Raw genomic sequence first — 26,285 nt, forward strand, 5'->3', positions numbered from 1 at the left:
TGCTCGCTATGTCTGATCACTCTACAGCAGCCTTTATTGGTCACGACCCAAAGTGGGTCGCGGACATGTTAGTGGTGGGTCGCGGACATGTTAGTGGTGGGTCGCGGACATGTTAGTGGTGGGTCGCGGACATGTTAGTGGTGGGTCGCGGACATGTTAGTGGTGGGTCGCGGACATGTTAGTGGTGGGTCGCGACATGTTAGTGGTGGGTCGCGGACATGTTAGTGGTGGGTCGCGACATGTTAGTGGTGGGTCGCGACATGTTAGTGGTGGGTCGCGGACATGTTAGTGGTGGGTCGCGACATGTTAGTGGTGGGTCGCGGACATGTTAGTGGTGGGTCGCGGACATGTTAGTGGTGGGTCGCGGACATGTTAGTGGTGGGTCGCGGACATGTTAGTGGTGGGTCGCGGACATGTTAGTGGTGGGTCGCGGACATGTTAGTGGTGGGTCGCGACATGTTAGTGGTGGGTCGCGGACATGTTAGTGGTGGGTCGCGACATGTTAGTGGTGGGTCGCGACATGTCAGAGAGAAAAAATATATATACATTGCCTTCAGAAAGTATTCATACACCTTGATTTATTCCACATGTTGTGTTACAGATTTTGAACTTCTGAGTGATAGAGACCACGAGGACTAACACCAATCGGCCTACACCACTGTGCGCACGCCTGTCGTTACTATGACAACTAGCGTAGCCATGTCAGCAAATGACTGCTGTCTGAACACGCATCCGATTTGGTCACCTTGTAACTTGCTGTTTGGACAGTCAGTATTCCAAAACGGATTTGAAAAACAAAACTTGATTTGAGTGCTGTCAAATTGGTTGTTGATCATTGCTAGACAAACATTTATGTCTTGCAATACATTTTCAAGTAGATTTAAGACAAAACTGTTACTCGGCCACTTGGGAACATTCACTGTCTTCTTGGTAAGCAACTCCAGGGTAGATTTGTCCTTGTGTTTTCGGTTATTGTCCTGCTAAAAGGTGAATTCATCTCCCAGTGTCTGGTGGAAAGCAGACTGACTGAACCAGGTTTTCCTCTAGGATCCTCAGTCCTTAATGATTATAAGCCAAAGGGTGTGACTACTTTCTGAAGGCACTGTATAGAGTAATATAAATGTTGCTTTTAAGGTGCAACGTTCCAAAATGTAATGTACTTCCCAATTGTACTATTGATTGCCCTGTCATGTTTCAAATAATATGTGGCAAAACTGACTTTGACAAAAAGGGATTTAATATGGCATAGGTCTTTCAAAATCTACTTTAAAGATAAGATACAGATATCAGAATTATTTCACATTTTCTAAGTTTGTACAATATTGGCTCATTGGGAGAATATTCTATCCTGTAGAGCAGAGAATTTCAAACACGGGTTTTCCAATGCATCGCAATGTAGGGCACCTATTGGTAAATAAAAAAATCTGATATTGAATATCCCTTTGAGCATGGTGAAGTTATTAATTTAACTTTGGATGGTGTATCAATACACCCAGTCATGACAAAGATACAGGCGTCCTTCCTAATTCAGTTGCCCGAGAGGAAGGAAACCGCTCAGGGATTTCACCATGAGGCCAATGGTGTCTAAAACAGTTTAATGGCTGTGATAGGAGAGAACTGAGGATGGATCAACAACATTGCAGTTGCTCCACAATACTAACCTAATTGACAGAGTGAAAAGAAGGAAGCCTGTACAAAATAAAAAATATTCCAAAACTTGCGTCCTGTTTGCAACAAGTAAAACTGCAAATAATATCATTTTAATCCGTTTTGAATTCGGGCTGTAACATAAAATGTGGAATAAGTCGAGGGGTATTAATACTTTCTGAAGGCAATGTAAGTTTCCATCCAATTTGTGACAGATTTTCAGGCAAATGATCTAAAATTTCCATAAAGAAAATAGAGCACACAATGTACCTTTTCACTTCCAAGTTTTCATGTACCGAATAAAATTCTAAAGTGCAATGTGTTTCCATCTTATTTTCAACTCTACGGACAGTTATGTCAGAAGCTGTTGTGTTAAATAGCAAATGTGCCCACTCTGGTCTTGCCACGTGCTCTCTAGCCAACAGCTCACAGTTACAGTGCAGGTAGGCTTTGCGTGTAGGCAAGTCTACATGAGATTATTATGGGTAAGAGCAAGAATATTTTTATTTGTCAGTTAAGCATCGATCATCAGGTCACCAGAATAAAACCCTCTATTTAAAACCTGTAATAAACTGCATGGTTTCCCGAGTCGTAGTGGGAGCACCACACACCATATTATTGTGTGACGCCAGGTTTATTTCGATAGAAGGGTTATTATATCAATATTTGCGCATAAATGCGTTTCCGATGCCATTTCTCACATAATTCATTTTACAGACACAAAAAGATCCCACCATGTTGAACGAACAAATTATCTGTCTGCATGTATAAAATTCTACTGCAAATTTCCATCACAGCTGTGGCTGGAAACGTGGTTACTCTAAAATGTCTCTCTCTTCAGCCCCCCCAGCACAGTAAGTACAAGACTTACATGTGTCGGGACATGAAGCAGAAGGGAGGCTGTCCCCGAGGAGCCAGCTGTACCTTTGCCCACTCTCAGGAGGAGCTGGAGAAGTAAGTCCCTTTCAGAAATATAAACACCTCACAACCACCACCCTTTTGATTGAAATGGAATAGCGCACTCTCTGCCCTCTTTCCCATTTAAATCAATACACCTAAACATATTTTGCTCTTACCTCTTTCTGAGTGTGATAGTTATCACTTAGAATGGCACTGTTTTAAAACCTCTTCCACTTGGTGTAGATTTTTTATTTTTTAAATCTACGATAGGATGACTTCTGTTTTATAGCTACTGTAAAATTAAAACTGTATTTTGTGTTTATAGCAAGCCTCCAAGGCCAGAAGTATAACTGTATTTTCTGTTCGTAGGTACCGTAAAATGAACAAGCGTTTGGTAGCTCGCCTCCCCGGCTCATCTGGCCTGCTGTCGGACGATGGACTCTCTCTGGACGTGGGGGTGACCCGGAAACCCTCGCCCCTCACCAACGGCTCAGCCGTACCCCCCTTGCCCCAGCTCATCGCCCGTGGCACCGACCTTGTGACCTACGACCTGTTGCGCAAGCCCAAGATGGACGGCGGGAGCAACAGCTCCCCGGGATCGCCACCTGACTCGTAAGTGGGAAACACCGCCTTTCAGCCAACCTTATAATTATATCTATTTGGTTAATCTATTTTGTAACAGAAGAAAATGTGTTTTAGCTATATTGTTTTCATTGATGCATAAACTTGATTGATTTATGTAACATTGTATCCAAAACTCTCACTCTGTTTTTCTACCCTCAGTCTGGACTCTGGGCCCAAACAAGGGTACCCCCAGCCACCCCATGCCATGGGCTACTCCAGGGGGCCAGGAGACCACATGTCCATGCCCAAGCAGATGCCCAGTGGCGTGGTGCCCCGGGGGCCTCAGATGTACCCACAGCAGCAGCTACCTGAAATGTACTACTCCGACTCTCGCCCACCGCCCTCCGCCTCGCAGTACGAGCCCTCGCAGTACCCCCAAGGTGAGGCTGCTAAACGTTTGTTTTGTACTTTTGAAACATCTGATTTGTTTCTGTCCTGTTTTTACTTTCACTTATTTCAATGCTTTCATTGATTGTGTTTTGAACCTATATTGTTGAATGACCAATATGAAGAAAAAAGTGTGAAGAAAATCAACATGTCATTTCCCCCTCGCACCACAGGTTACCCCTACCAGCAGCCCCCCCAGTACGCCCCCCAGCGCTACATCCGCAACCCCCCTCCCCCCAGCGAGCCAGCTGGACCCCCCTACCAGGACCCCTACCCCGACTACGGCCCACCCGATCGCCCTTACCCGGCCCCCCACTCGGGCCCTCCCTTTTCCTACCCTCCCCCAACCCCCCACTATGACACCCGGGGCCGCCACGGCCCTTACCCCGGCCCCCCTCCCCCCCAGCCCTACCCCTCGCAGAGGGACGACATGGTCCGGATGAGCCCCGCGCCCCTGGAAGGGCCCCCTTACCACCAGGAGCAGGCTGCCAGGGAGAGGTACCCCCCAGAGGGATTCTACCCACCGGGGGCCCAGCCCCAACCCTTGAGGTCCTACGTCAGAGTGAGTTTGGTTCCTCCACAGTGGTCAGCAACCCTGGTCCCGGAGAGTTACAAGGTAGATTGGCTTTTTGGTCCGGACCAGTAGTAAAACCTTATTCAACCAGTCCAAGGTCTTGATGAACAGTTGATCAGTTGAATCCGGCTGTGTTGCCACTGGGCTCAGCAAAAAGCTAGCAAACCCTGTAACTCCAGGATGGTGACCATTGGTGAACATACACACTGACTACTATGCGGTTGTCTTATGACTCATAAGATATGAGCTGCATCTCCCTTGAGTTATACATTTGTGTCGTTAGAAGTTGGCCAGAAGTCAGATGTATTTAATATTGAATAGCGTGCTAGCAGATACCCATAGACTTCCAGTCATTGCGCTCACGCTAGTCTCATGAACTGTGTCCCGAGGTGAGTTAACTAGGAGCAGTATGGCCACTCTTCCCAGCCCAGTCTGGATGACCTGCACCATTGGTGTACACTATATTTAATTGTAACTAATCATTAGAAATGTTGTCCTGTGGTTTGTTAGGAGCCGTACGGGCGCTCCTCCCAGCCCAGCCTAGACTACTTGCACCACCGCCGTAAGGAGCTGATGGCCCAGCTGGAGGAGAGGAAGGTCATCTCTCCCACCCTCCCCCACACCTTCCCCAGCGACTACCCCCCAGAGGTGAGACCCCCACACACAGAATGTCACTCAGGGTCAACACACAAAAGTCAAGAGTTCTGCCTGGTCCAGAAACAAACTGTTAAGTGACTAGTGTTGTCCTTCAAAGCTCCCCACTGGTCGTTTTAATGTCATGACATTATCTAATTGGGAAGTGAAACTACTGTCTATTTGTAACAGTTTCAAAACAGGGCTGCTGGTGCTGTTTTAGCTATGACACTCATTTATCTAGCGATCACCCTGTTTCAGTAAAATTCAATATTTTACATTATTCCACCCTATAGACACTTTTCCAAAATGCCTACGTTTTAGCATGTTTAAATGCTGTTTCCTAGTTAGCATGGGTATACAAGTAAGTTTCTAACACACCTGCCTGTCTCCACAGTATGGGGAGGAGAGCTCCAAAGCCTTTGGGAAGTGCAGGGAGCCTGACTACGCGGGCCAGTACTCTCCCTGGTCCTGTGACACCATCGGCTCCTACATCGGCACCAAGGACTCCAAGCCCAAAGATGTCATGGCGCCCGGTGCCATGGAGATGATGGTGAGTGACAGTCGGAATGTGCCGGTGGGTCTTAGTGAGAAGTGTATGTGTCTGAAAGTGTTACTGGTTCAGATGTCACAGGAGCAGTGTTGTGCTTGATGAGGAGGATTAGAACAATAAGTTACATGAGCTGTATTGTTCCTAGTGTCTTCCTCCCTTATCTTCTTACGTCACCATCTCTCCTCCCTATTACTTATTGTAATTGGCTTTGGTTGAGAGCATCTGTTAAATGGTTAATTGTCCCTCTGCCTTTCGCTCTCATTTTCCTCTCTCCCCCTTCACTTTCTCTTCGCCCCATCTTTCCCTCTCTCCATTTTGTTTTATTATTGTATTTCACTCTGGATGAGCGTGTCTAATAAATGGCTAAATTCTAAAATGTGCCCCTACGCTCCTTTTCTCAATCTAGCCTTTTTGTTTATTTCTTTCTCTCCCACATCTCTTTGTAGAATGGCTCTGTTAAATTATTGTTAAATGTAGGGCCTGCTACTGTTACTAAGGGGCCTGCTAAATGACCATTCTAAATGCCCCCCCCCTCTCTCTCTCTAGAATGTGGATGGTAAAGGTAGGCGGGGGGAGCCCTCCATGGAGGCCCAGGTCAGGCGGGGGACAGAGGTGAAGGACGACGACCCCATCATCCCTTTCGGCCCCCAGCCCACTGTGTCGCGCTTCGGGGCCATCTCACGCACCTCCAAGACAGGCTACCAGACGACAGGCCCCATGCAGGCCTTGGGCTCCGCCCAGGGACCCAACCCCAAGCACATGGCCATAGCCGGTAAGGTTACTCACACTGGGCACTTGCAACTTACTTTGACCATTCACTGTTGTCACCTTTATCAGGGTCATATTCATTAGGCACCAAACAAAAGGAAACAAGGATAGACTACCTGGAACACTTCATTTCGCTTTCAGTTGCGAAATGTTTTCCGTTGCATGCCTCAATGAATAGAACCCAGAGTCGAACCAAGTTTCTAAGACATGATCGGTGGTTAACGCGTCATTATCCCGCCAACAGCGGAGTACTCCTATGGGAACCACGGAGGCTGGGGCGGAGCCTCCTACCCCTCCCACCAAACGATCTCCTCCTCTCAGGGACACTTCAGTGAAAGGTACGGCCGAACACACCTCTCATCCATTTATCGATCCTCTCATCCATCAATCACTCATTCACTCCTTCCAACTATTAATGCATATTTATCAGTACTTCTGACGGTTCTCTTCTCTCTCAGGCTGCCTATGCCAACTCAGGACAGAGAGCAGCTGAAGACTGAGCTCCAACAGGTCAACCAGCAGATCAACCAACAGTCTCAGATCCACAGCATGGAGGTGTGTATTCACACACACACACACACACACACACACACACACACACATAGAGAGATGGGACAAAAACCTGTAATACTCATGTGTAGACACCCTCAACCAGAATCCAGGACTGGCAACATCAACATTTTGCATTGAAATTGAGACAAAAACCTAGCGTTTTTTTTGGGTGCGGGGCATCCGAGCTTGTAAGTATTGGTAGAGAATGGGGTTAATTGTAGGGGGAAAAACTGACCTTACTAACACTTGACTCCCTCCTCTTCTTACACCAGCTCTCCCAGCCAGGTCAGAACCAGGGCCAGCAGGGGGGGAAGTGGCCTGGTCCAGCGGGGGGTTCCGGCAGCGCTGCCACAGTGTCCAGCGAACAGCTCAGCATGGAGCTCCACCAGGTGGAGAGGGAGATTGGCAAGAGGACCCGTGAGATGGACATGGTGAGGGAGAGGTGGATGGATTGAGGGGAGAATAGTAGGTTGTCTGTATTACAATGGGGAATCATTCTGCCCTGCTCCCAACGCCCTATAGAGTTATTGCTAGCCTTATGCCATATCAAATCAAATTTTATTTGTCACATGCGCCAAATACAACAGGTCTAGACCTTACAGTGAAATGCTTACTTTACAAGCCCTTAACCAACAATGCTTTAAGAAGTTTTAAGAAAAATAAGTGAAATAAGTAAAAAATATAAATAAAAGTAACAAATAATTAAACAGCAGCAGTAAAATAACAATAGCGAGGCTATATACAGGAGGTACTGGTACAGAGTCACTGTGCAGGGGCACCGGTTAGTTCAGGTAATATGTACATATAGATAGTTAAAGTGACTATGCGTAGATAATAAACAGAGTAGCAGCAGTGTAAAAGATGGGTCTAGGTAGCCCTTTGATTAGCTGTTCAGGAGTCTTATGGCTTGCGGGTAGAAGCTGTTAAGAAGCCTTTTGGACCTAGACTTGGCGCTCCAGTACCGCTTGCTGTGCGGTAGCAGAGAGAACAGTCTGACTAGGGTGGCTGGAGTCTTTGACAATTTTTAGTGCCTTCCTCTGACACCACCTGCTGTAGAGGTCCTGCATGGCAGGCAGCTTAGCCCCAGTGTAGTACTGGGCCGTACGCACTACCCTCTGTAGTGCCTTGCGATCGGAGGCCGAGCAGTTACCATACCAGGCGTTGATGCAACCAGTCAGGATGCTCTCGATGGTGCAGCAGTAGAACCTTTTGACGATCTGAGGACCCATGCCAAATCTTTTCAGTCTCCTGAGGGGGAATAGGCATTGTTGTGCCCTCTTCACAACTGTGTTGGTGTGTTTAGACCATGATAGTTTGTTGTTGATGTGGACACCAAGGAACTTGACGTTCTCAACCTGCTCCACTACAGCCCCGTCGATGAGAATGGGGTCGTGCTCGGTCCTTCTTTTCCTGTAGTTCACAATCATCTCCTTTGTCTTGATTACTTTGACGGAGAGATTGTTATCCTGGCATCACACGGCCAGGTCTCTGACCTCCTCCCTATAGGCTGTCTCATCGTTGTCGGTGATCAGGCCTACCGCTGTTGTCATCGGCAAACTTGATGATGGTGTTGGAGTCGTGCCGGGCCATGCAGTCATGAGTGAACAGGGAGTACAGGAGGGAACTGAGCACGCACCCCTGAGGGGCCCCGTGTTGAGGATCAGCGTGGCGGATGTGTTGTTACCTACCCTTACCACTTGGAGGCGGCTTGTCAGGAAGTCCAGGATCCAGTTGCAGAGGGAGGTGTTTAGTCCCAGGGTCCTTAGCTTAATGATGAGCTTTGAGGACACTATGGTGTTGAACGCTGAGCTGTAGTCAATGAATAATATTCTCACATAGGTGTTCCTTTTGTCCAGGTGGGAAAGGGCAGTGTGGAGTGCAATAGAGATTGCATCATTTGTGGATCTGTTGGGGCGGTATGCAAATTGGAGTGGGTCTAGGGTTTCTGGGATAATGGTGTTGTGAGCCATGACTAGCCTTTCAAAGCACTTCATGGCTACAGATGTGAGTGCTACGGGTCGGTAGTCATTTAGGCAGGTTACTTTAATGTTCTTGGGCACAGGGACTATGGTGGTCTGCTTGAAACATGTTGGTATTGCAGTCAGGGACAGGTTGAAAATGTCAGTGAAGACACTTGCCAGTTGGTCCGCGCAGGCTCGGAGTATACGTCCTGGTAATCCGTCTGGCCCTGCGGCCTTGTGAATGTTGACCTGTTTAAAGGTCTTACTCATATCGGCTACGGAGAGTGTGATCACAGTCGTCCGGAACAGCTGATGCTCTCATGTATGTTTCAGTGTTTGCCTCGAAGCGAGCATAGAAGTTATTTAGCTCGTCTGGTAGGCTTGTGTCACTGGGCAGCTCGCGGCTCTGCTTCTCTTTGTAGTCTGTAATAGTTTGCAAGACCTGCCACATCCGACGAGCGTCAGAGCCGGTGTAGTACGATTCAACCATAGTCCTGTATTGATGCTTTGCCTGTTTGATGGTTCGTCGGAGGGCATAGCGGGATTTCTTATAAGATTCTGGGTCCCACTCCTTGAAAGCGGCAGCTCTACCCTTTAGCTAAGTGTGGATGTTACTTGTAATCCATGGCTTCTGGTTAGGGTATGTACGTACGGTCACTGTGGGGACGACGTCATCAATGCACTTATTGATGAAGCCAGTGACAGATGTGGTGTACTCCTCGATTCCATCGGAAGAATCCCGGAACATGTTCCAGTCTGTGCTAGCAAAACAGTCCTGTAGCTTTAGCATCTGACCACTTTCTTATTGACCAAGTCACTGGTGCTTCCTGCTTTAGTTTTTGCTTGTAAGCAGGAATCAGGAGGATAGAATTATGGTCAGATTTGCCAAATAGAGGGCGAGGGAGAGCTTTGTGCGTGTCGGTGTGTGGAGTAAAGGTTGTTGGTGGTCTCTTGGTGGTCTACAGCTTATCATGAGATACTCTACTTCAGACGAGCAAAACCGAAACTTCTTTAGATTTCGTGCACCAGTTGTTTGCAAATATACATAGACCGCCACGCCTTGTCTTACCAGAAGCCGCTGTTCTATCCGGTCGAGAAAGCTTAAAACGCGCCAGCTGTATGATATTCATGTCGTCGTTCAGCCACGACTCGGTGAAACAACATAAGATATTAATTACTGTTTTTAATGTCCCGTTGGTAGGATATACGTGATTGTATTTTATTTTCCATTGATTGTACGTTGGCTAATATGAATTATGGTAAAGGAAGATTACCCGCTAGTCATCGGATCCTTACAAGGCACCCGAACCTCTGTCCCTGATGTCTCTTTCTCCTGCGTATGATAAGAGGCCTTGTCAGGGTCTGAAGTTAATTCTTCCCATCAGACTTGTTAAAGAAAAAGTATTCCTCCAGTACGGGGTGAGAAATCTCTGTCTTGATATCTAGAAGCTCTTTTCATTAGACACGGTGGCAGAAACATTATGTGCAAAAAAACATGCACAATTGGTTAGGGGATCATGAAAAGGCAGCCATCGATGTTGTCGTCTGGTATTATAGCTGGTTTGTGTTCATGTGTTTGTATTTTATTATGGATCCCCATTAGCTACTGCCAAGGCAGCAGCTACTTTTCCTGGTGTCCAGCAACATTAAGGCAGTTATAGAATTTAAAACATTATGACACATGTGCACAGACACCCGCCCCATGACATGTGAGTGTATTGATGTGGTCTCTACAGGACAGCCAGGTGGCTCATGAGGTCCTGTACAAGACGAAGACTGCAGAGAATGGCCAGCAGGACCACAAGGCCCAGCTGGAGGAGATTGCTCTGGCCCTGGGGTGAGTGGAGACACACAACTCAATAGTAGAACATGTGTATAAAGACAGATGACATGCTGAAGGATAATACCACATCGGAAGTTTAAATGTATTTGGCTAAGGTGTATGTAAACTCAGTTTTTCACAATTCCTGACATTTAATCCTAGTGAAATGTCAGAATAATAGCGGAGAGAATGAATTATTTCAGCTTTTATTTCTTTCATCACATTCCCAGTGGGTCAGAAGTTTACACACTCAATTAGTATTTGGTAGCATTTTGTTTAACTTGGGTCAAACGTTTCGGGTAGCCTTCCACAAGCTTCCCATAATAAGTTGGGCCCATTCCTCCTGACAGAGCTGGTGTAACAGTCAGGTTTGTAGGCGTCCTTGCTCGCACACGCTTTTTCAGTTCTCCAAACATAACGATGGTCATTATGGCCTAGCAGTTCTATTTTGGTTTCATCAGACCAGAGGACATTTCTCCAAAAAGTATGATCTTTGTCCCCATGTGCAGTTGCAAACCATAGTCTGGCTTTTTTATGGTGGTTTTGGAGCAGTGGCTTCTAACTTGCTGAGCGGCCTTTCAGGTTATGTCGATATAGGACTTGTTTTACTGTGGATATAGATACCTTTGTACCTGTTTCCTCCATCTTCACAAGGTCCTTTGCTGTTGTTCTGGGATTGATTTGCACTGTTCGCACCAAAGTACGTTCATCTCTAGGAGACAGAAGGCGTCTCCTTCCTGAGCGGTATGACGGCTGCGTGGTCCCATGGTGTTTATACTTGCGTACTTGTGGCAGACCAGGGGGTTTGGTCAAGATGTTTACACAGATCAGACACAGACAGAGTGTGATTATTTCGGTTTCAAGGGTGTTTATTAAATAATAAATCAAAAAGAATAGGATAGGTCTCCCCCATGACACCCTCTCCAGGATACCATGCTCCGGGTCTTGCTATATCCTGTCGGGCACACAAACTGAACTCCCTCCTCATACCCCTGCAACTGTCCCCAACTATACGCGAGTCCTTTCTCTCCTTTGTGTGCTGCCCCTTTATGGGTCTTGCACAGCTGGTGAGAAATCAGTCCTTGATTACTCACCAGATCCCAATCAACCCCAATTAGTCCTGGCCGGAGAGTCCGTCGAGACCTGGCACGTCCAGCAGATGGAGCCATCGCCTCGTGATGTATACTCCGTCTGTCACCAGGCCTCGACGAGTCTCCCCCTGGTGGCTGACCTGCTGTACGCCACAGTACTATTGTTTGAGATGAACGTGGTACCTTCAGGCGTTTGGAAATTGCTCCCAAGGATGAACCAGACAAAAAAAATTCTGAGGTCTTGGCTGTTTTCTTTTGATTTTCCCATGATGTCATGCAAAGAGGCACTGAGTTTGAAGGTAGGCCTTGAAATACATCCACAGGTACACCTCCAATTGACTCAAATGATGTCAATTAGCCTATCAGAAGCTTCTAAAGCCATGACATAATTTTCTGGAATTTTCCAAGCTGTTTAAAGGGACAGTCAACTTAGTGTATGTAAACTTCTGACCCACTGGAATTGTGATGCAGTGAATTGTAAGTGAAATAATCTGTCTGTAAACAATTGTTGGAAAAATGACTTGTGTCATGCACAAAGTAGATGTCCTAACTGACTTGCCAAAACTATAGTTTGTTAACAAGAAATTTGTGGAGTGGTTGAAAAACGAGTTTTAATAACTCCAACCTAAGTGTCTGTAAACTTCCGACTTCAACTGTATGATCTTAATCCTCTGTTTCTCTCTCTGTTTCGCCTCTTTCTCCCCGTCTCTAGTGAGGTGTCGAATGGCTCCAGCGGTCTAGGGCAGGACGGCGGTGTGGGCGGAGCCATGCTGTCACTGACCACTAAGGCGTCATCGCTTAGCCTGTGTTCTGAGCCAGGACCCGGGGGCTCCGATCTGCAGAAGAACGGTGTGGTCCATTCCTGCTCCTAGACCATACACACTGCGACACACACTCACACTCAGAGCCTTTGTTCTAAAGCATGCACACACATACTTGTTTTATTTAGAAGATGAGCAGTATCTGCCGTGATATGAATTTTCTTTCTTTTTGTTCTGTGAATGAGCATTTTTCTTTTTTTTTTCATGACTTTCATCGCCTGGAAACCATTTGATGACATTTTATTTCTCTTGTTTTTTTTACTGGGATTATAAAACAAGACTCTCAAAGTAGGTCTGTCAAAAAAAGCAAATGATGATGATGATAATTGTTCAAAGAAGGCTATCCCTCCTACATAGATATCACATACCAAGACACGTAGTGGATCGAAGGGTGGAGTATTTCTCAATTCTCCCCCTCTATTTTTGTGCCCATTACCAGGGTAAGCAACTTGCAGGGACCTAAATACCCCCAAAGATGGTTTTAAGGCTGTGAAATGTAAACGTTCAATTTCGTAACCAATTTAGTATCGAATCCTAACTCAAGTTATGGTCGTTTTGGTCTTATGTACTACATAGCTATCAAAAGTCTTGGTGTTTTACGACGTAGTTATGTCAGCTGTCATAAGTATCATGTAAGTGTCTGTTTATAATGCATTAGGCAAGTCAGTTAAGAACAAATTCTTATTTACAATGACAGCCTAGGAACAGTGGGTTAACTGCCTTGTTCAGGGGCAGAACGACCGATTTTTACCTCGTCAGCTCGGGGATTCGAAATAGCAACCTTTCGGTTAATTGCCCAACGCTCTAACCACTAGGCTACCTGCCGCCCCGGTATGACACGTTGTTTCTTTCTGATACCTTTGACAGCTAACTGGTTAGTCAGTGTAGTATCCGTTCTGTTGGCGTTCAGTAATAAAGGTGTAACCGCTAGTGTTCAGGAATACGCCACCCCCAGAATCGTAAAACGTGGTTGACCAGATGGGGGGGGGGGGGGTGAAAACGTTCCACCAACGCTCAGTCAACCCTCAGAGCCAAACAAGACCATGTCGCTTCAAGCCGCATGCAGTTTTTAACCCGCCATGAGAAGTCTGATTTTACTAGTGCATTTTATGAATACATCATATGTCTGTTTCATACTTGAAAAGCAGTATCTTATTAACCAAAGCATTCTGTTTTAAAGATTGCAAAATGTATCTTTTTGATAATAAGCTTTTCTCATGTTTTCTATAAGGGAACATACTATGTGCTTCTCGTGGGATGTAGTGTGACTTGCTGCGGAAATGTCTTGTTTGTACTTTGATGGGCTGGAATTCAATAGAACTTGCAGTGCGGAAATGCAAATTCCAGGGAGTGTAACAAAACATTAATTTTCACATTGCAGGAAGATCATTTTCCATGATGCAAGAGAGATTGAATCCCCTCCCAGTGTGAATTTAATCATATGGGGTGATTGGTGTTTTTGTTCCTCGTCTTCCTCAGAGCTCCTTATCTGGTCATTGAAAAGGCCTCCCCATTGGGATTATCTTGTCATTGGTTCTCCTTAACTTCTATGAAGTTGCGTTCCCTTGTTTGTTTTTTTGCTTGCGTAAATTGCGATTAAGGGGGTGTGGCCTGCCTGAACACTAGTCTGTAATTGGAGGGGAAGTAAAATGGTTTAATATGCACATTTTTGGTCCTCTTGTTCTTAATACGTGTGTGTAAAAGGTGTCTGTAGTCTGCCAAACAGTCCTTTCAATGGTTTGTGCGTCAATGTCAACAGTTAAAGAGTAGCGAAGTGTCTTAAATAATTGTCATTTACAGGCTTAAAAAAAAGTCCTCCTATCCCTTTTTTGTTTTTATCCACGTACTATTAGTTCATTTTAGAACAAGTCTGTATCAAGACACATATTCAGGGTATCTTAGTGGATTCAAAACCCAGAACCTTGGGCCACATGTGAGGCTTAAAGCAAGCAGCCAGAGTGTCTTGCCCCTCAAAAAGCCTCTACTCAGTCTTGACCTTTTTAATGATATTTTTCACTATATTGTTTTCTGGTGCTATTATTATTGTAAGCTATAAAAACAAAGAGTTGCACACTCCATATGTATAACCTCACAGTAATTTATTGGGTAAAAAAAACATGTTTCAGCATCACTGTGCCTTTCAGTGTTTTTTTTACACAAATTACTGGGAGGTAAGACGAATGGCGTGTGCGACTCTTTGTTTTTATAGCGTACAGTTTATTCACCGTTAGTCAAAACCTCTTACACTAAATAATGTTCTCTGGGTGTGCGCCAGCTCATGCTTTTTATTATTAGCATTATTACTTTATTATTGATGTTCCTGTCATGGTAATTGTTTATCGCTGATGCTCGTTAAGGAGCTCTCTGCCTTTTGTAAACAATCGTCATGATTGGTCATTGAAAAAAAGCTGCGCTGAAATGCAAAGAGGTGGATCCCAGTGCTCAAACGGTTAAGAATACATGGAATGTAGGTGACGATCGGGTTTCATAATTTGGGTTCAGGGAAAAACGGTCAGCTTTTTGTCAGTGTAGATGGGTGTTGAGGGCCAGGGTCAGTTATAGGGTGTTTTTTTTTTTTTTCAACCACACTTCATGCCTCTTGGGCTACTCTTTGCTATATTTTATTGTTTAGGTAAACAACTCACTTATACATATGAGTATGTATACATACATTAATATACTAAGCACTGTTAACGTGCCACCTCTTATTCTACTCGCTCAGCATTTATATTAAATGATCTCTACTTAGAATCAGCTAAATGTTTTGTTTTGTTTTATTTTATTTCTCCACTGGTTGCCAACAGACTTTATCCTTTCCCAGTTGAAGGACTTCTGTGCGCATTGACGTGTGTTCACTTAATTTTTTTGTGTTCAAACAAAGATAAGTTCTCTACTGAAATATGCTTCCGAAAGAAGACACATTTAATGACGAAAATTTACAACAACAAAAAAAATGTTTTTGTGTGTGTTAGGCTGTATTGTAGAAAATGTACACTGTCTTTTTTTCAAAGTAAAGTGTGCTGTACTGGGTGACGGTGTGGAAATATTAGAAATGTGTTGGGGTTTTGTCTTTTTTAAAGAGGTAATCCGGGTAAGCCTTTAATTTAGTCAAAGGCTTGCTTCATATTCTCAAGGAATACTCCTAGGCCATTCATTCCAACAGTATGAGGTCATTTGGAAGCACCCTAACCAAATTGAAAGCAATCTTAATTGGCACACTCATTTTGTCACCACCATCACTAATCACATGACCGGCAGAGACACATGTTTTGTCATACTTAGAACAAAAAATGTGTTTCTGCTGGGGAAAATGTAATTGACTAGTTGGGTTTGTTTTTCTTTCTTCCTGTCGTTGAGTGAAATCACTTACTTCCAAGTCTTACAGTGATCTATGTAACGCATCCCAAGGCGAAGCATCATGTTGTCCATCCACAGGGAAACTGTCAAACTTGGCTTCACACTCATCCACACACAGGTTTTCATTTGTTTCAGAATAGTCATGAAAATGTGCTTACTCTTAAGTCCCTCCAGCCGTGAGCCTTCAAGATAGAGTTCACTTCAAATTTGTCTAATGATTTTAGATATCAAAAGTGGTCTGTTGACTTGAGGCCACATTCCATGCCATCTGTTGTGAAGATCCAGCTATAAGCCTCAATCCCCAAATCAATGGCAAAGATGGACCTGGACATAATTCAGTGCCTATCATTTCCACTCATTTTTGGGTTTAAGGCATAAAGTTTATATATATCTCAAGTGGTTTAACGTTTATTCAAGGTCACGTCCCAAACCGTGTGTGTGTAATGTTTTGGGACGTGACCTTGAATAAACGTTAAACCACTTGAGGTCTAAAACGTGCAACAAACTTTGATTTTGGAGTAAACTGTCCCTTTCTTAAAGCCTATAGGTGAGTAGAATTAACAATTATATGGTTTCTATGGGAATAGCAATGACATTCATGTCAGTCTCATGCTTTCATTTGTTTCTGAGTGAAACTGCTGCCTACACCTCCTTCACACAGCCATTGAACTCTTTCCCTAAACCACAGAACTCTTACTGCTGTTTTGGGCTCACATTTTAATTCCTAACTTTTGGGAAAAAGTCAATGGCTGTTTTTATATGATTAATCCCCTGTAAAATATCTCTTAAATTAAGGTACAGTTTTAATTTCAGCAAGAAAATACGTTTTTATATGTATTATACTCCATTAAGGAATGTTTAGAATTATCTTCCTCCAATGTGGATGTAGCCATTATTACACCATTTTATGACTTTGTAAGAGAATTCACTGTGTGAAAATTGGTTTGCATTTTTGTATAATACAATCTGCTTTTTTTGTTTGATACGAGAGGGAGGTCAAACTGGAAGTTTTTAAGAGAGAAATGAACCTGTGAAATTGAGAGATTTTTTTTGTTTTAATATGTACAACAGTGATTCTATGCTGAGGGGATGGATTAAATGACATCGCTAACTCTGTTATTGGCGTCTTGTTTTACTTTCCCATGGGGAAATGAGTGAACATCTTTGAGTGCAAGTATTAACATGCGTAACACCACATTCTTCTTATCTGGCCATGCCAGTTAGCCCACACATCTTTATCCACCCCAAACTGTGGAGGACAGAGATGAATTCTGCCCACCACCAACTCAAGGGATCAAAACAGAATTTGAGAGAGGATTAAGGAGTATCAACCAACTCTGTGGCTCTCTCTTTGGCAAATGCTCAAGGGGAGACATGACTAATAAGTAGGTATGCCAGGATACGCACAGGGCAGGTGTGAAATTATGATGCAATGTTACACGGGACGGGATAGGCGTTACGGCCACATTGATGGCGTGTGTAATGTTGCACAGCGGAGAGTCGAGTGGAGACATGTTTAGTCAGTTGTTCTGATGAGCCCTTCCCAGCTAGTGGAGGGTATACACCGTATCAATAAAGCCGATTGAACAGAGAATGTTTAGCTTAATGTTGATAAGCTTTATTTCTCCACGTTTTAGGCGCAGCAACGTGCGAATGTCCCAAAATGCGTTCTTAAGTGCTAATGGTTTCAAGGACAAAGATGGAAATATCCGTTAGAAATGTAGAAAGAGGGCTGATCTAAAGATGCAACAACTATCATGGGTTGCTAATATGGTTTTGGCAATAGGCTACTTTGAAGCAAGGTAAGAAGCGCCTCATAATATGAAGTAAAACGTTCAGGTTTCAAAATATTAAGGAACAGGAAAAATACAGCGATCCTATTACAGGCTGAACGTCTTCTGGTAGATGGAAAGGCTTTCCCAAAAACCTTAATTAAATGTTAACTAGTTACAAAGTAGTGTATGCTTATCTGGTAGAATGATATGATTATTTGCATCAATCCCGTGGCCATTTGCTTTGCAAACTCCAACTCGTGTGCTCCGGAAACACCTATAACCAAACAGCAGTGCTTGGTGTATGCACACTTGAATTAAAGGGTAATAGTAGTTCTACACTCAAAAATCTAAATGTCTTAAAAGTGGTCTCCAGATGTGGTGCTTTAAAACATCATTTTTTTTGTGTGACTAAGAATGAAAACCTGTGAATTTCTGACTCAGTTGACAGCCTTTTATCTGTTTCAATAGTATGGCTACTATTAGCTTACTTCACAGTACAGCTTGAGTTGGCCTGACTGAAAGACGATATGGTTTTTATAATTCTTGGTAATTCAAAGTGTATGTCACTGTTTCTCATATAATGTTTTACACAGGGCACCTTTCCGTTGCGGGACATTGTTGGCAAAATTAGAGTATACCCACTTCTCCAGGCACCACTATGCCACTGCTGGCTGGCTAGCTGGCAACAACATGGCACTCTTTAAAACTTATTTAAAAGAAGGCGATATTTATTTCGATGGGCGAGGGAGAAATAACTTGTAGTATTGGTCACTTGTAGTATTGGTCGCCGTGGATGTGAGCAAATTTGTGCACAACATTTGAGAGAAATAAGCTTTTTGTGCGTCTGAAAAATGTCTGGGATCTTTTATTTCAGCTCATGAAAGATGGGACCAAGAATTTACTTGTTGCATCTATGTTTTTGTTCAGTGCAGGTGGTTTAAATTACTAACTTACAAACTAACCTAAAAGTTGACGGTGCCAACATCTTGACAATCCATTCAGTATTCTACTAACTATGACTGAGTGTGAGACGTTTTCCATAATGTATGTTTCATGCATATACATTCAAACAAAGAACACCATCACAGTGTTTCACCTTTTATTGAATATGGAGACAAATGGCAAAGTTGTCTTGGGCAGTACTTTCAGAAATTATTCATACCCCTTGACATATTCCACATTTTGTTGTGTTACAGCCTGAATTAAAAATGTATTAAATATATAAACTCGGCAAAAAAATAAACGTCCTCTCACTGTCAACTGCGTTTATTTTCAGCAAACTTAACATGTGTAAATATCTGTATGAACATAACAAGATTGAACAACTGAGACATAAACTGAACAAGTTCCACAGACATGTGACTAACAGAAATTGAATAATGTGTCCCTGAACAAAGGGGGGGTCAAAATCAAAAGCAACAGTCAGTATCTGGTGTGGCCACCAGCTGCATTAAGTACTGCAGTGCATCTCCTCCTCATGGACTGCCCCAGATTTGCCAGTTCTTGCTGTGAGATGTTACCCCGCTCTTCTACCAAGGCACCTGCAAGTTCCCGGACATTTTTTGGGGGAATGGCCCTAGCCCTCACCCTCCGATCCAACAGGTCCCAGATGTGCTCAATGGGATTGAGATCCGGGCTCCTCGCTGGCCATAGCAGAACACTGACATTCCTGTCTTGCAGGAAATTACGCACAGAACAAGCAGTATGGCTGGTGGCATTGTCATGCTGGAGGGTCATGTCAGGATGAGCCTGCAGGAAGGGTACCACATGAGGGAGGAGGATGTCTTCCCTCTAATGCACAGCGTTGAGATTGCTTGCAATGACAACAAGCTCAGTCCGATGATGCTGTGACACACCACCCCAGACCATGACGGACCCTCCACCTCCAAATCGATCCCGCTCCAGAGTACAAGCCTCGGTGTAATGCTCATTCCTTCGACGATAAACGCGAATCCGACCATCACCCCGCGACTCGTCAGTGAAGAACACTTTTTACCAGTCCTGTCTGGTCCAGCGACGGTGGGTTTGTGCCCATAGGTGACGTTGTTGCCGGTAATGTCTGGTGAGGACCTGCCTTACAACAGGCCTACAAGCCCTCAGTCCAGCCTCTCTCGGCCTATTGCGGACAGTCTGACCACTGATTGTGTGTTCCTGGTGTAACTCGGGCAGTAGTCGTTGCCATCCTGTACCTGTCCCCCAGGTGTGATGTTCGGATGTACCAATCCTGTGCAGGTGTTGTTACACGTGGTCTGCCACTGCGAGGACGATCAGCTGTACGTCTTGTCTCCCACTAGCGCTGTCTTAGGCGTGTCACAGTACGGACATTGCAATTTATTGTTGTTGATCCATCCTCAGTTCTCATATCACAACCATAAAGGGATACTTCGGGATTTTGCCAATGAGGCCCTTCATCTACTTCCCTAGAATCAGATAAACTCTGTCCAGTATGAATGAAGTTAGAGCTAGTTTTGTGAGTCAAAGCTAACTGGCGTTAGCACAATGACTGGAAGTCTATGGGTATCTGCTAACATGCAATGCCAAAAGCCTGGGCCTCTGATGGAGACTCTAGAACTCTTATCAATGCATGCTTCAGTATTCCCTTCTCTCTAAGAGCATTTGTGTGCTCAGGCCCCATAGGCCTATCAACATTTCCCCACGCTGGTCACCAATGTAGCTGACCAATGTAAAGAGAGATGTTTACATCTTAGTCTTATCCAGAGCGACTCACAAGAGGAACACATAGACAGATTTTTTTTAACTAGTCACTTCGGAGATTCAAACCAGCAACTTTTCGGTTCAGGCCCAATGCTCTTAGCCACTAGGCCACCGGCCACCCTGTCAAGACCGAGTTAGACAAAACCCACAAAGAAAAGACAACAGGCAAATGCATATGCAGTGTCAATGTCTAAATAGTGAAGGCAGGGTAGTTTAAACTGCAGGACTTGGTGAATAGATCTTGAGAGACAAAAGTGAGAGACAATAATGAATAAAAATGCTCAAACAAGCATGTGTATCCGTAGTGGGTGTTCTTCCACTCTAAAATACACTGTAAAACGAAATCTATAAAAGAAAAGAGAACAGGCAAGGTTATGGCTAGTTCAAACTGCAGTAGGATGGTTCTCCTCACAGGTGAATGAATCGGCCCATGCTTGGTGAATAGCACTTGGTTGATTTCTGGGAGCAGGACACAGGAGAGCTGAATAGATCATGTGAGAAAAAAGTTAGAGACAAGAAGGAATCAAATAAATCATCACAGCAAAGGAATGTATTTTGTGAGTTAGAAAATGTACATCCTGACAGCTCTGTAATCATCCTACTCCAACTATTGCCAGGGATAATGTGGAATTTCTTATTTGTCAGTATGAATGAAATTAGTCGGTCTTGCTTTGATTACTATCGATTTTTGTAGTCTTAAATTATTACTTGGAATAAACTGAAAGCTAAAACTCCTCCTGGAATGACATGCTAGCTAGTGATAAAGGCAAGTTATCTAGTCCTGCTAACTTGCAGCATATTTACTTGTTTTAACTACACTGAACAAAAATATAAACGCAACATGTAAAGTGTTGGTCCTATGTTTCAAATAACAGATCCCAGAAATGTTCCATACGCACAAAAAGCTTCTTTCTATTACATTTTGTGCACAAATTTGTTTACATCCTTGTTAGTGAGCATTTATCCCTTGCCGAGATAATCCATCCACTTGAAAGGTGTGGCATATCAAGAAGCTGATTAAACAGCATGATCATTACGCAGGTGCACCTTGTGCTGGGGACAATAAAAGGCCACTCTAAAATCTGCAGTTTTGTCATACAATGCCATAGATGTCTCAAGTTTTGAGGGAGCGTGCAATTGGTATGCTGACTATAGAAATGTCCACCAGAGCTGTTTCCAGAGAATTTAATGTTGATTTCTCTACCATAAGTCATTTTAGAGAATTTGGCAGTACGTCCAATCGGCCTCACAACCGCAGACCACATCTGAACAACACTTTTCTGTGTTTGACTAGAGCTTACCTTCGACCTTAGTGATCAAGTTGCAGGACAAGTCGAGCAACCAGGACGCCTGATGCAGATCTGTGGGTTTGCACAACCGAAGAAGTTCTGCACAAACTGTCAGAAACTGTCTCAGGAAAACGTATTTACATGCTCGTCGTCCTCACCAGGGTGTTGACCTGACTGCAGTTCAGCGTCGTAATCGACTCCAGTGGGCAAATGCTCACCTTGGATGGCCACTGGGACACTGGAGAAGTGTGGTTTTCACGGATTAATCCCTGTTTCAACTGTATGGCATCATGTGGGCGAGCGGTTTGCTGATGTCAATGTTGTAAGACAGAGTGCCTATGGTGGGGGTAGGGTTATGGTATGGGCAGGCATAAGCTACGGACAATAAACACAATTGCATTTTATCGATGGCAATTTGAATGCACAAAGATACTGTGACGAGATCCTGAGGCCCACTGTTGTGCCATTCATCCGCCGCCATCACTTCATGTTTCAGCATGATAATGTACAGCCCCATGTCGCAAGGATCTGTACACAATTCCTGGATGCTGAAAATGTCCCAGTTCTTCCATGGCCTGCATACTCACAATTGAGCATGATTGGGATGCTCTGGATTGACGTGTACTACAGTGTGTCCAGTTCCCCCCAATATCCAGCAACTTCACACAGCCATTGAAGAGGAGTGGGACAACATTCCACAATCAGCAGCCTGATCAACTCTATGCAATGGAGATGTGTCGCGCTGCATGAGGCAAATGGTGGTCACACCAGATACTGACTGGTTTTCCGATCCACGCCCCTACCTTTTTTTAAGGTATATGTGATAAACAGATGCATATCTTTATTCCCAGTCATATGAAATCCATAGATTAGGGCCTATTTTATTCATTTAAATTGACAGATTTCCTTGTATGAACTGTAAATCAGTAAAATCTTTGAAAATGTTGCATGTTGCGTTTATATTTTTTGTTCAGTGTAGCTCGCTAGCTAACTCTTCTCCTTCTTCGTCTTCTTTGGTGGTCGGCAAACAAATATTATAGGTGCATGCCGCCACCTACTGTATTGGCTGTGTATCAGCCTACAATTCTGAAGTATGAATTCATTACACTTTGTGAAAAACTTGTCCTACCAACTAACCCTACACCCATTAAATCCTCCCCACTATTCCACTCCTTTGGCCCTCTCTGATCCTACTCAAGGCCAGCAGCCTGGGAGAACAGGACAGTATCATTCAAAACATCTTGTAACTCTTCTGCAGTAAACTCTCGTACACCCAAGTACTTCTCTGCAGCTGCCACCACAACATATATCCTCTGTGATTTACATTCCATTCCTGCCGTACAAATGACAACCAAGGCCATGAATGCCAAAAAAAGAACCTTACTGAAGAACATGTTATTCCTATCACTCTCTATTGGCTTCGACCTACTCACATGGATCGTCTTAGGATCCCTCACCCTGGACCCATCTTCCTCTACTATTCTCTTCACTGCCTCAGCATACGACACATTGTGCTCTACTCTAATCCTCGCAACCTCAACCTTTATCTCATTGGACACCTCTTTATCTCAGTGGGCACCTCTGATATCCAGCACCATGGGTAGCCCTACAGTTTACATACACAACTTCTTCCACCGATACTACACATTCCTTTGTCTCATGTCCTCCTGTACACTTCTCACATCTAGGAATCTCCCTCCTACACACTGCTGCCACATGATCATAAGCTTGACACCTAAAACACGGTAATGGGTTCAGGACAAACGCTCTCACGGGATAACTAACACGTCCTAACTTGACTTTATCTGGCAATGGCTCTGCATCAGAACTCAGTAATACAGACAGTATTTTCTCTGTTTCACCAAATGGCGGGCGTCACAGACACTGGCAAATATCAACTTCAGTTGATCATCCTCAACACTTATCGCCACTCCAGTTTTTCACTACTTTCAACGGCGCCCTGCTCCGGAAAGGAAAACAAGTTACAGGTCTTGTCCCCAGTCACGTGGTGTGGAGCGCACGCTCCCTGGATGGCAGAAACGCAAAAAAATCAACACAATTCCATTTCGAGTCACTTTCACTGACACAGCATTCCCTAACCTCTTCTCCACCCAACCTGACGCCACAGATGGATCAGCTAGATTGCAAGGATCCATTCTCTCCAAAAATCTCACTCCCACTGGACCAAAATCACCTTTATCGCCATCAGGATGAGGCTCAAACTCGGCGGTCTTCACAGCAGTTAATTCATCCTCACTCTCATCATGTTCAATTTCCTTCTTAAGCACTCCATATTTACTCTTAATATGTTCCACTTTCTTCCTTTTTTTCATTGCTCGCCTTCTTACCAACCGCTGTGTGTTCCACTGACTCCATCTCCAAATCTGACAACCATTCGGGTGTACCCGCCATCTTGTCCCTCACCTTCTTCCTCCCTCCCTTCCATCCAGCCCACCACCTACCTGTGCATGTGACTTTATAAACTCTCTAAATTTAAATCACCATCTGGAATCTGGATACCACGGTGACATGCAAAATTAGCTAACGTAACAACAAGCCAGAGTGAATGACCAATTCCTGCTGTATGCAAAGAAAGAGGAAGGGAGGAGGAGTTGAAGCCCCTCTGAACTTGAGTCATAGATTCGCACTGTTGCTTCCCACTGCTGGGCAGCAGTTTCTTCACCGGGCAGCTAGCTGTATCACATGCTGTTGGCGGTGGCTAATGTGGCCAATTTGTTCCATACTCAATTATATTTTGAGTAGGATAGCAGCATACACGAGAAATAACTTGTAATATTGGTAGTAACCATCTGGATGTCACCGTGATACAGTCTACTCCTGCTGCTCAATTGGGAGAGTTTGGGCTGCAAGCCGGCAACACAACAACACTGGGCACAGTGAGTCCTTTGCTCCCGAGTCGTGCTTGCCATGCAGCACTGCAGTAACTTAGAGGGAATTGGCTGGATAGTGTATTTAATATTGGGCCAGGGTGACAGGCAGGTAATGCACATTTGTTGATTTTGCAGTCCAATAAAAACAAAATGTTTCTGAACACTCCCAAGTCCCTTCTTTGGGAGAATCATTTTAGGATGACTGACTGAACCGATAACGTTCGTCACCACTCAGCTCTCGCTGCACGACATACGTCATACATTTTGGACAGCAGTCGTGTCCCTATAGCCTCTCCCCTAGAACACCTGTGCACGAGATAGGCAGGTTGAGGTTACCAGGCTTAGAGTAGTGCAAGGGGTGTCATATGCTGCACAGTGAAGAATGTAGAAGAAGAGGGGTCAAGGGTGCGGGATCCTGAGAGGATCCGTGTGAGTAGTGGATCTGTGCCAGCAGAAAGGGATAGGCCAATGGGTGATATATGCTTCAGTAAGATTGGCTACTTAGCGTTCATAGCACAGGAGGTTGGTGGCACATTGATTGGGTAGAACGGGCTCATGGTAATGGCTGAAGCAGAATAAGTGGAATGGTATCAGATACATCAAACACATGGTTTCCATGTGTTTGATGCCATTCCATTCCCTCTGTTCCAAACATTATTATGAGCCGTCCTCCCCTCAGCAGCCTCCCCTGGTTCATAGCAATGGTATCAACTGTACAGTAGGGATAGAACATAGAGGAAAATAGAGGTTGTGATGTCAGCTGCAGAGAAGTATTTGGGGATACGAGATTTGACTGCAGAGGAGTTACAAGGTGTGTTGAGTGGTGGGGTCCCGTCCTTCCAGGTCATTGGCCTGGCGTAGGACCAGGTAGGGTTTAAAGTAGTAGTGGAATAGGGGTGTGTTTTAATGAATGTAGGATTCGAGGGTAGAGACATTTTACGTTTTTTTTCCCTTTCCCCTTTTTTCGTAGCGCAAAGTATAATGTTTTTTTTCGTCGCGCAAAGTATAATGGGTTTATACCCCAGTCTAGTTGGTGAAGGTACTTGCAACATACTGTATACTGGATGCCAAACGCTGTAAAACATCATCAAAGAAGAAGACCTGTGCACAAGGACGGCCTGCGCATTACCGCCACCTGCAGTGCTTGACCAGTAATGCAACTGAATATGAACGGAACTCGATGACAGAGGCGGCCAGTTCAAGTGGAGCGGCGGCAAAACAACAACAACAGATGCTGAACAACTTCTACAAGTCACATTGCACTGGAGGTTAGTATTGGATTAGGACAGTACACATGGCACACATTTAGCTGTGTTTCGTTAGTGGTTAAGGTTGTCGTGGGTCGAGGGAGGTTTGCTGTTCCTATGTAGTATGTCGGTTTGTTGTTAGCATGGCTACAGTACGTTAGCTAGCTAACGTTAGTTGCATAGTTTTGAACAATTAAAAAAAAAAATATGTTACACATGTCTTTATGTCTAACATTCGGATGAGGTTGTTGGTAAGTTGCCGGGCTACATTAGCTATCCTTCATATCTAGAAAACCCTTATTTGATAACGTTAGTAGCTAACGTCTTAACCATAAACTGGCAAGCTAACGTTTAGCTACACTAGAACCACAATCTTAACAATAAGATATCTTTGCTAGGTAACGTTACTACTAGCACATATAACGTTAGATACATACCTTAAGTGCACTGTCATAAAGTCCCATTTTGCCATTTCAACACCCTGCCACTTTGTTTGGTCAACTGAAGGATGTGGCTGTAGAAATGTAACCACTGAAATTGTGCATGAATGAAACTGTGGCTATTTATTTTTGATCTTCTAGGCGATGGCGGATGGAGAGCTGTGTCTGATAGATAAGAGCATATCAAGGTAATCACACCTTCGTCTTCCAGTAAAATCTTCACCTGGAACTTCTGTAT

At 44.3% G+C, this 26,285-nt stretch overlaps 2 protein-coding genes across 2 annotated transcripts in view; both read left to right on the forward strand.

Moving 5' to 3' along the window:
• Nucleotides 1-16,809, forward strand: part of LOC120055822 (roquin-1-like) — a 34,693-nt gene extending 17,884 nt beyond the window's left edge. Inside the window, exons 9-20 of the mRNA XM_039003809.1 lie at nucleotides 2,489-2,601; nucleotides 2,917-3,159; nucleotides 3,331-3,551; nucleotides 3,732-4,120; nucleotides 4,643-4,780; nucleotides 5,163-5,318; nucleotides 5,865-6,090; nucleotides 6,331-6,424; nucleotides 6,545-6,641; nucleotides 6,911-7,069; nucleotides 10,336-10,436; nucleotides 12,225-16,809. Of these exons, the coding sequence (XP_038859737.1) occupies nucleotides 2,489-2,601; nucleotides 2,917-3,159; nucleotides 3,331-3,551; nucleotides 3,732-4,120; nucleotides 4,643-4,780; nucleotides 5,163-5,318; nucleotides 5,865-6,090; nucleotides 6,331-6,424; nucleotides 6,545-6,641; nucleotides 6,911-7,069; nucleotides 10,336-10,436; nucleotides 12,225-12,384 (2,097 nt within the window). The 3' untranslated portion in view covers nucleotides 12,385-16,809. The remainder of the gene's footprint in view (nucleotides 1-2,488; nucleotides 2,602-2,916; nucleotides 3,160-3,330; nucleotides 3,552-3,731; nucleotides 4,121-4,642; nucleotides 4,781-5,162; nucleotides 5,319-5,864; nucleotides 6,091-6,330; nucleotides 6,425-6,544; nucleotides 6,642-6,910; nucleotides 7,070-10,335; nucleotides 10,437-12,224) is intronic.
• A 130-nt stretch (nucleotides 16,810-16,939) lies between these two features.
• The window catches only part of lrrcc1 (leucine rich repeat and coiled-coil centrosomal protein 1), a 33,711-nt gene continuing 24,365 nt past the window's right edge, over nucleotides 16,940-26,285 (forward strand). Inside the window, exons 1-3 of the mRNA XM_039003811.1 lie at nucleotides 16,940-17,075; nucleotides 25,331-25,628; nucleotides 26,189-26,235. Coding sequence (XP_038859739.1) covers nucleotides 26,192-26,235 — 44 coding nt within the window. The 5' untranslated portion in view covers nucleotides 16,940-17,075; nucleotides 25,331-25,628; nucleotides 26,189-26,191. The remainder of the gene's footprint in view (nucleotides 17,076-25,330; nucleotides 25,629-26,188; nucleotides 26,236-26,285) is intronic.

Source organism: Salvelinus namaycush, chromosome 11, assembly GCF_016432855.1.
Source record: "Salvelinus namaycush isolate Seneca chromosome 11, SaNama_1.0, whole genome shotgun sequence".
In the NCBI taxonomy this organism is placed as follows: Eukaryota; Metazoa; Chordata; class Actinopteri; order Salmoniformes; family Salmonidae; genus Salvelinus; species Salvelinus namaycush.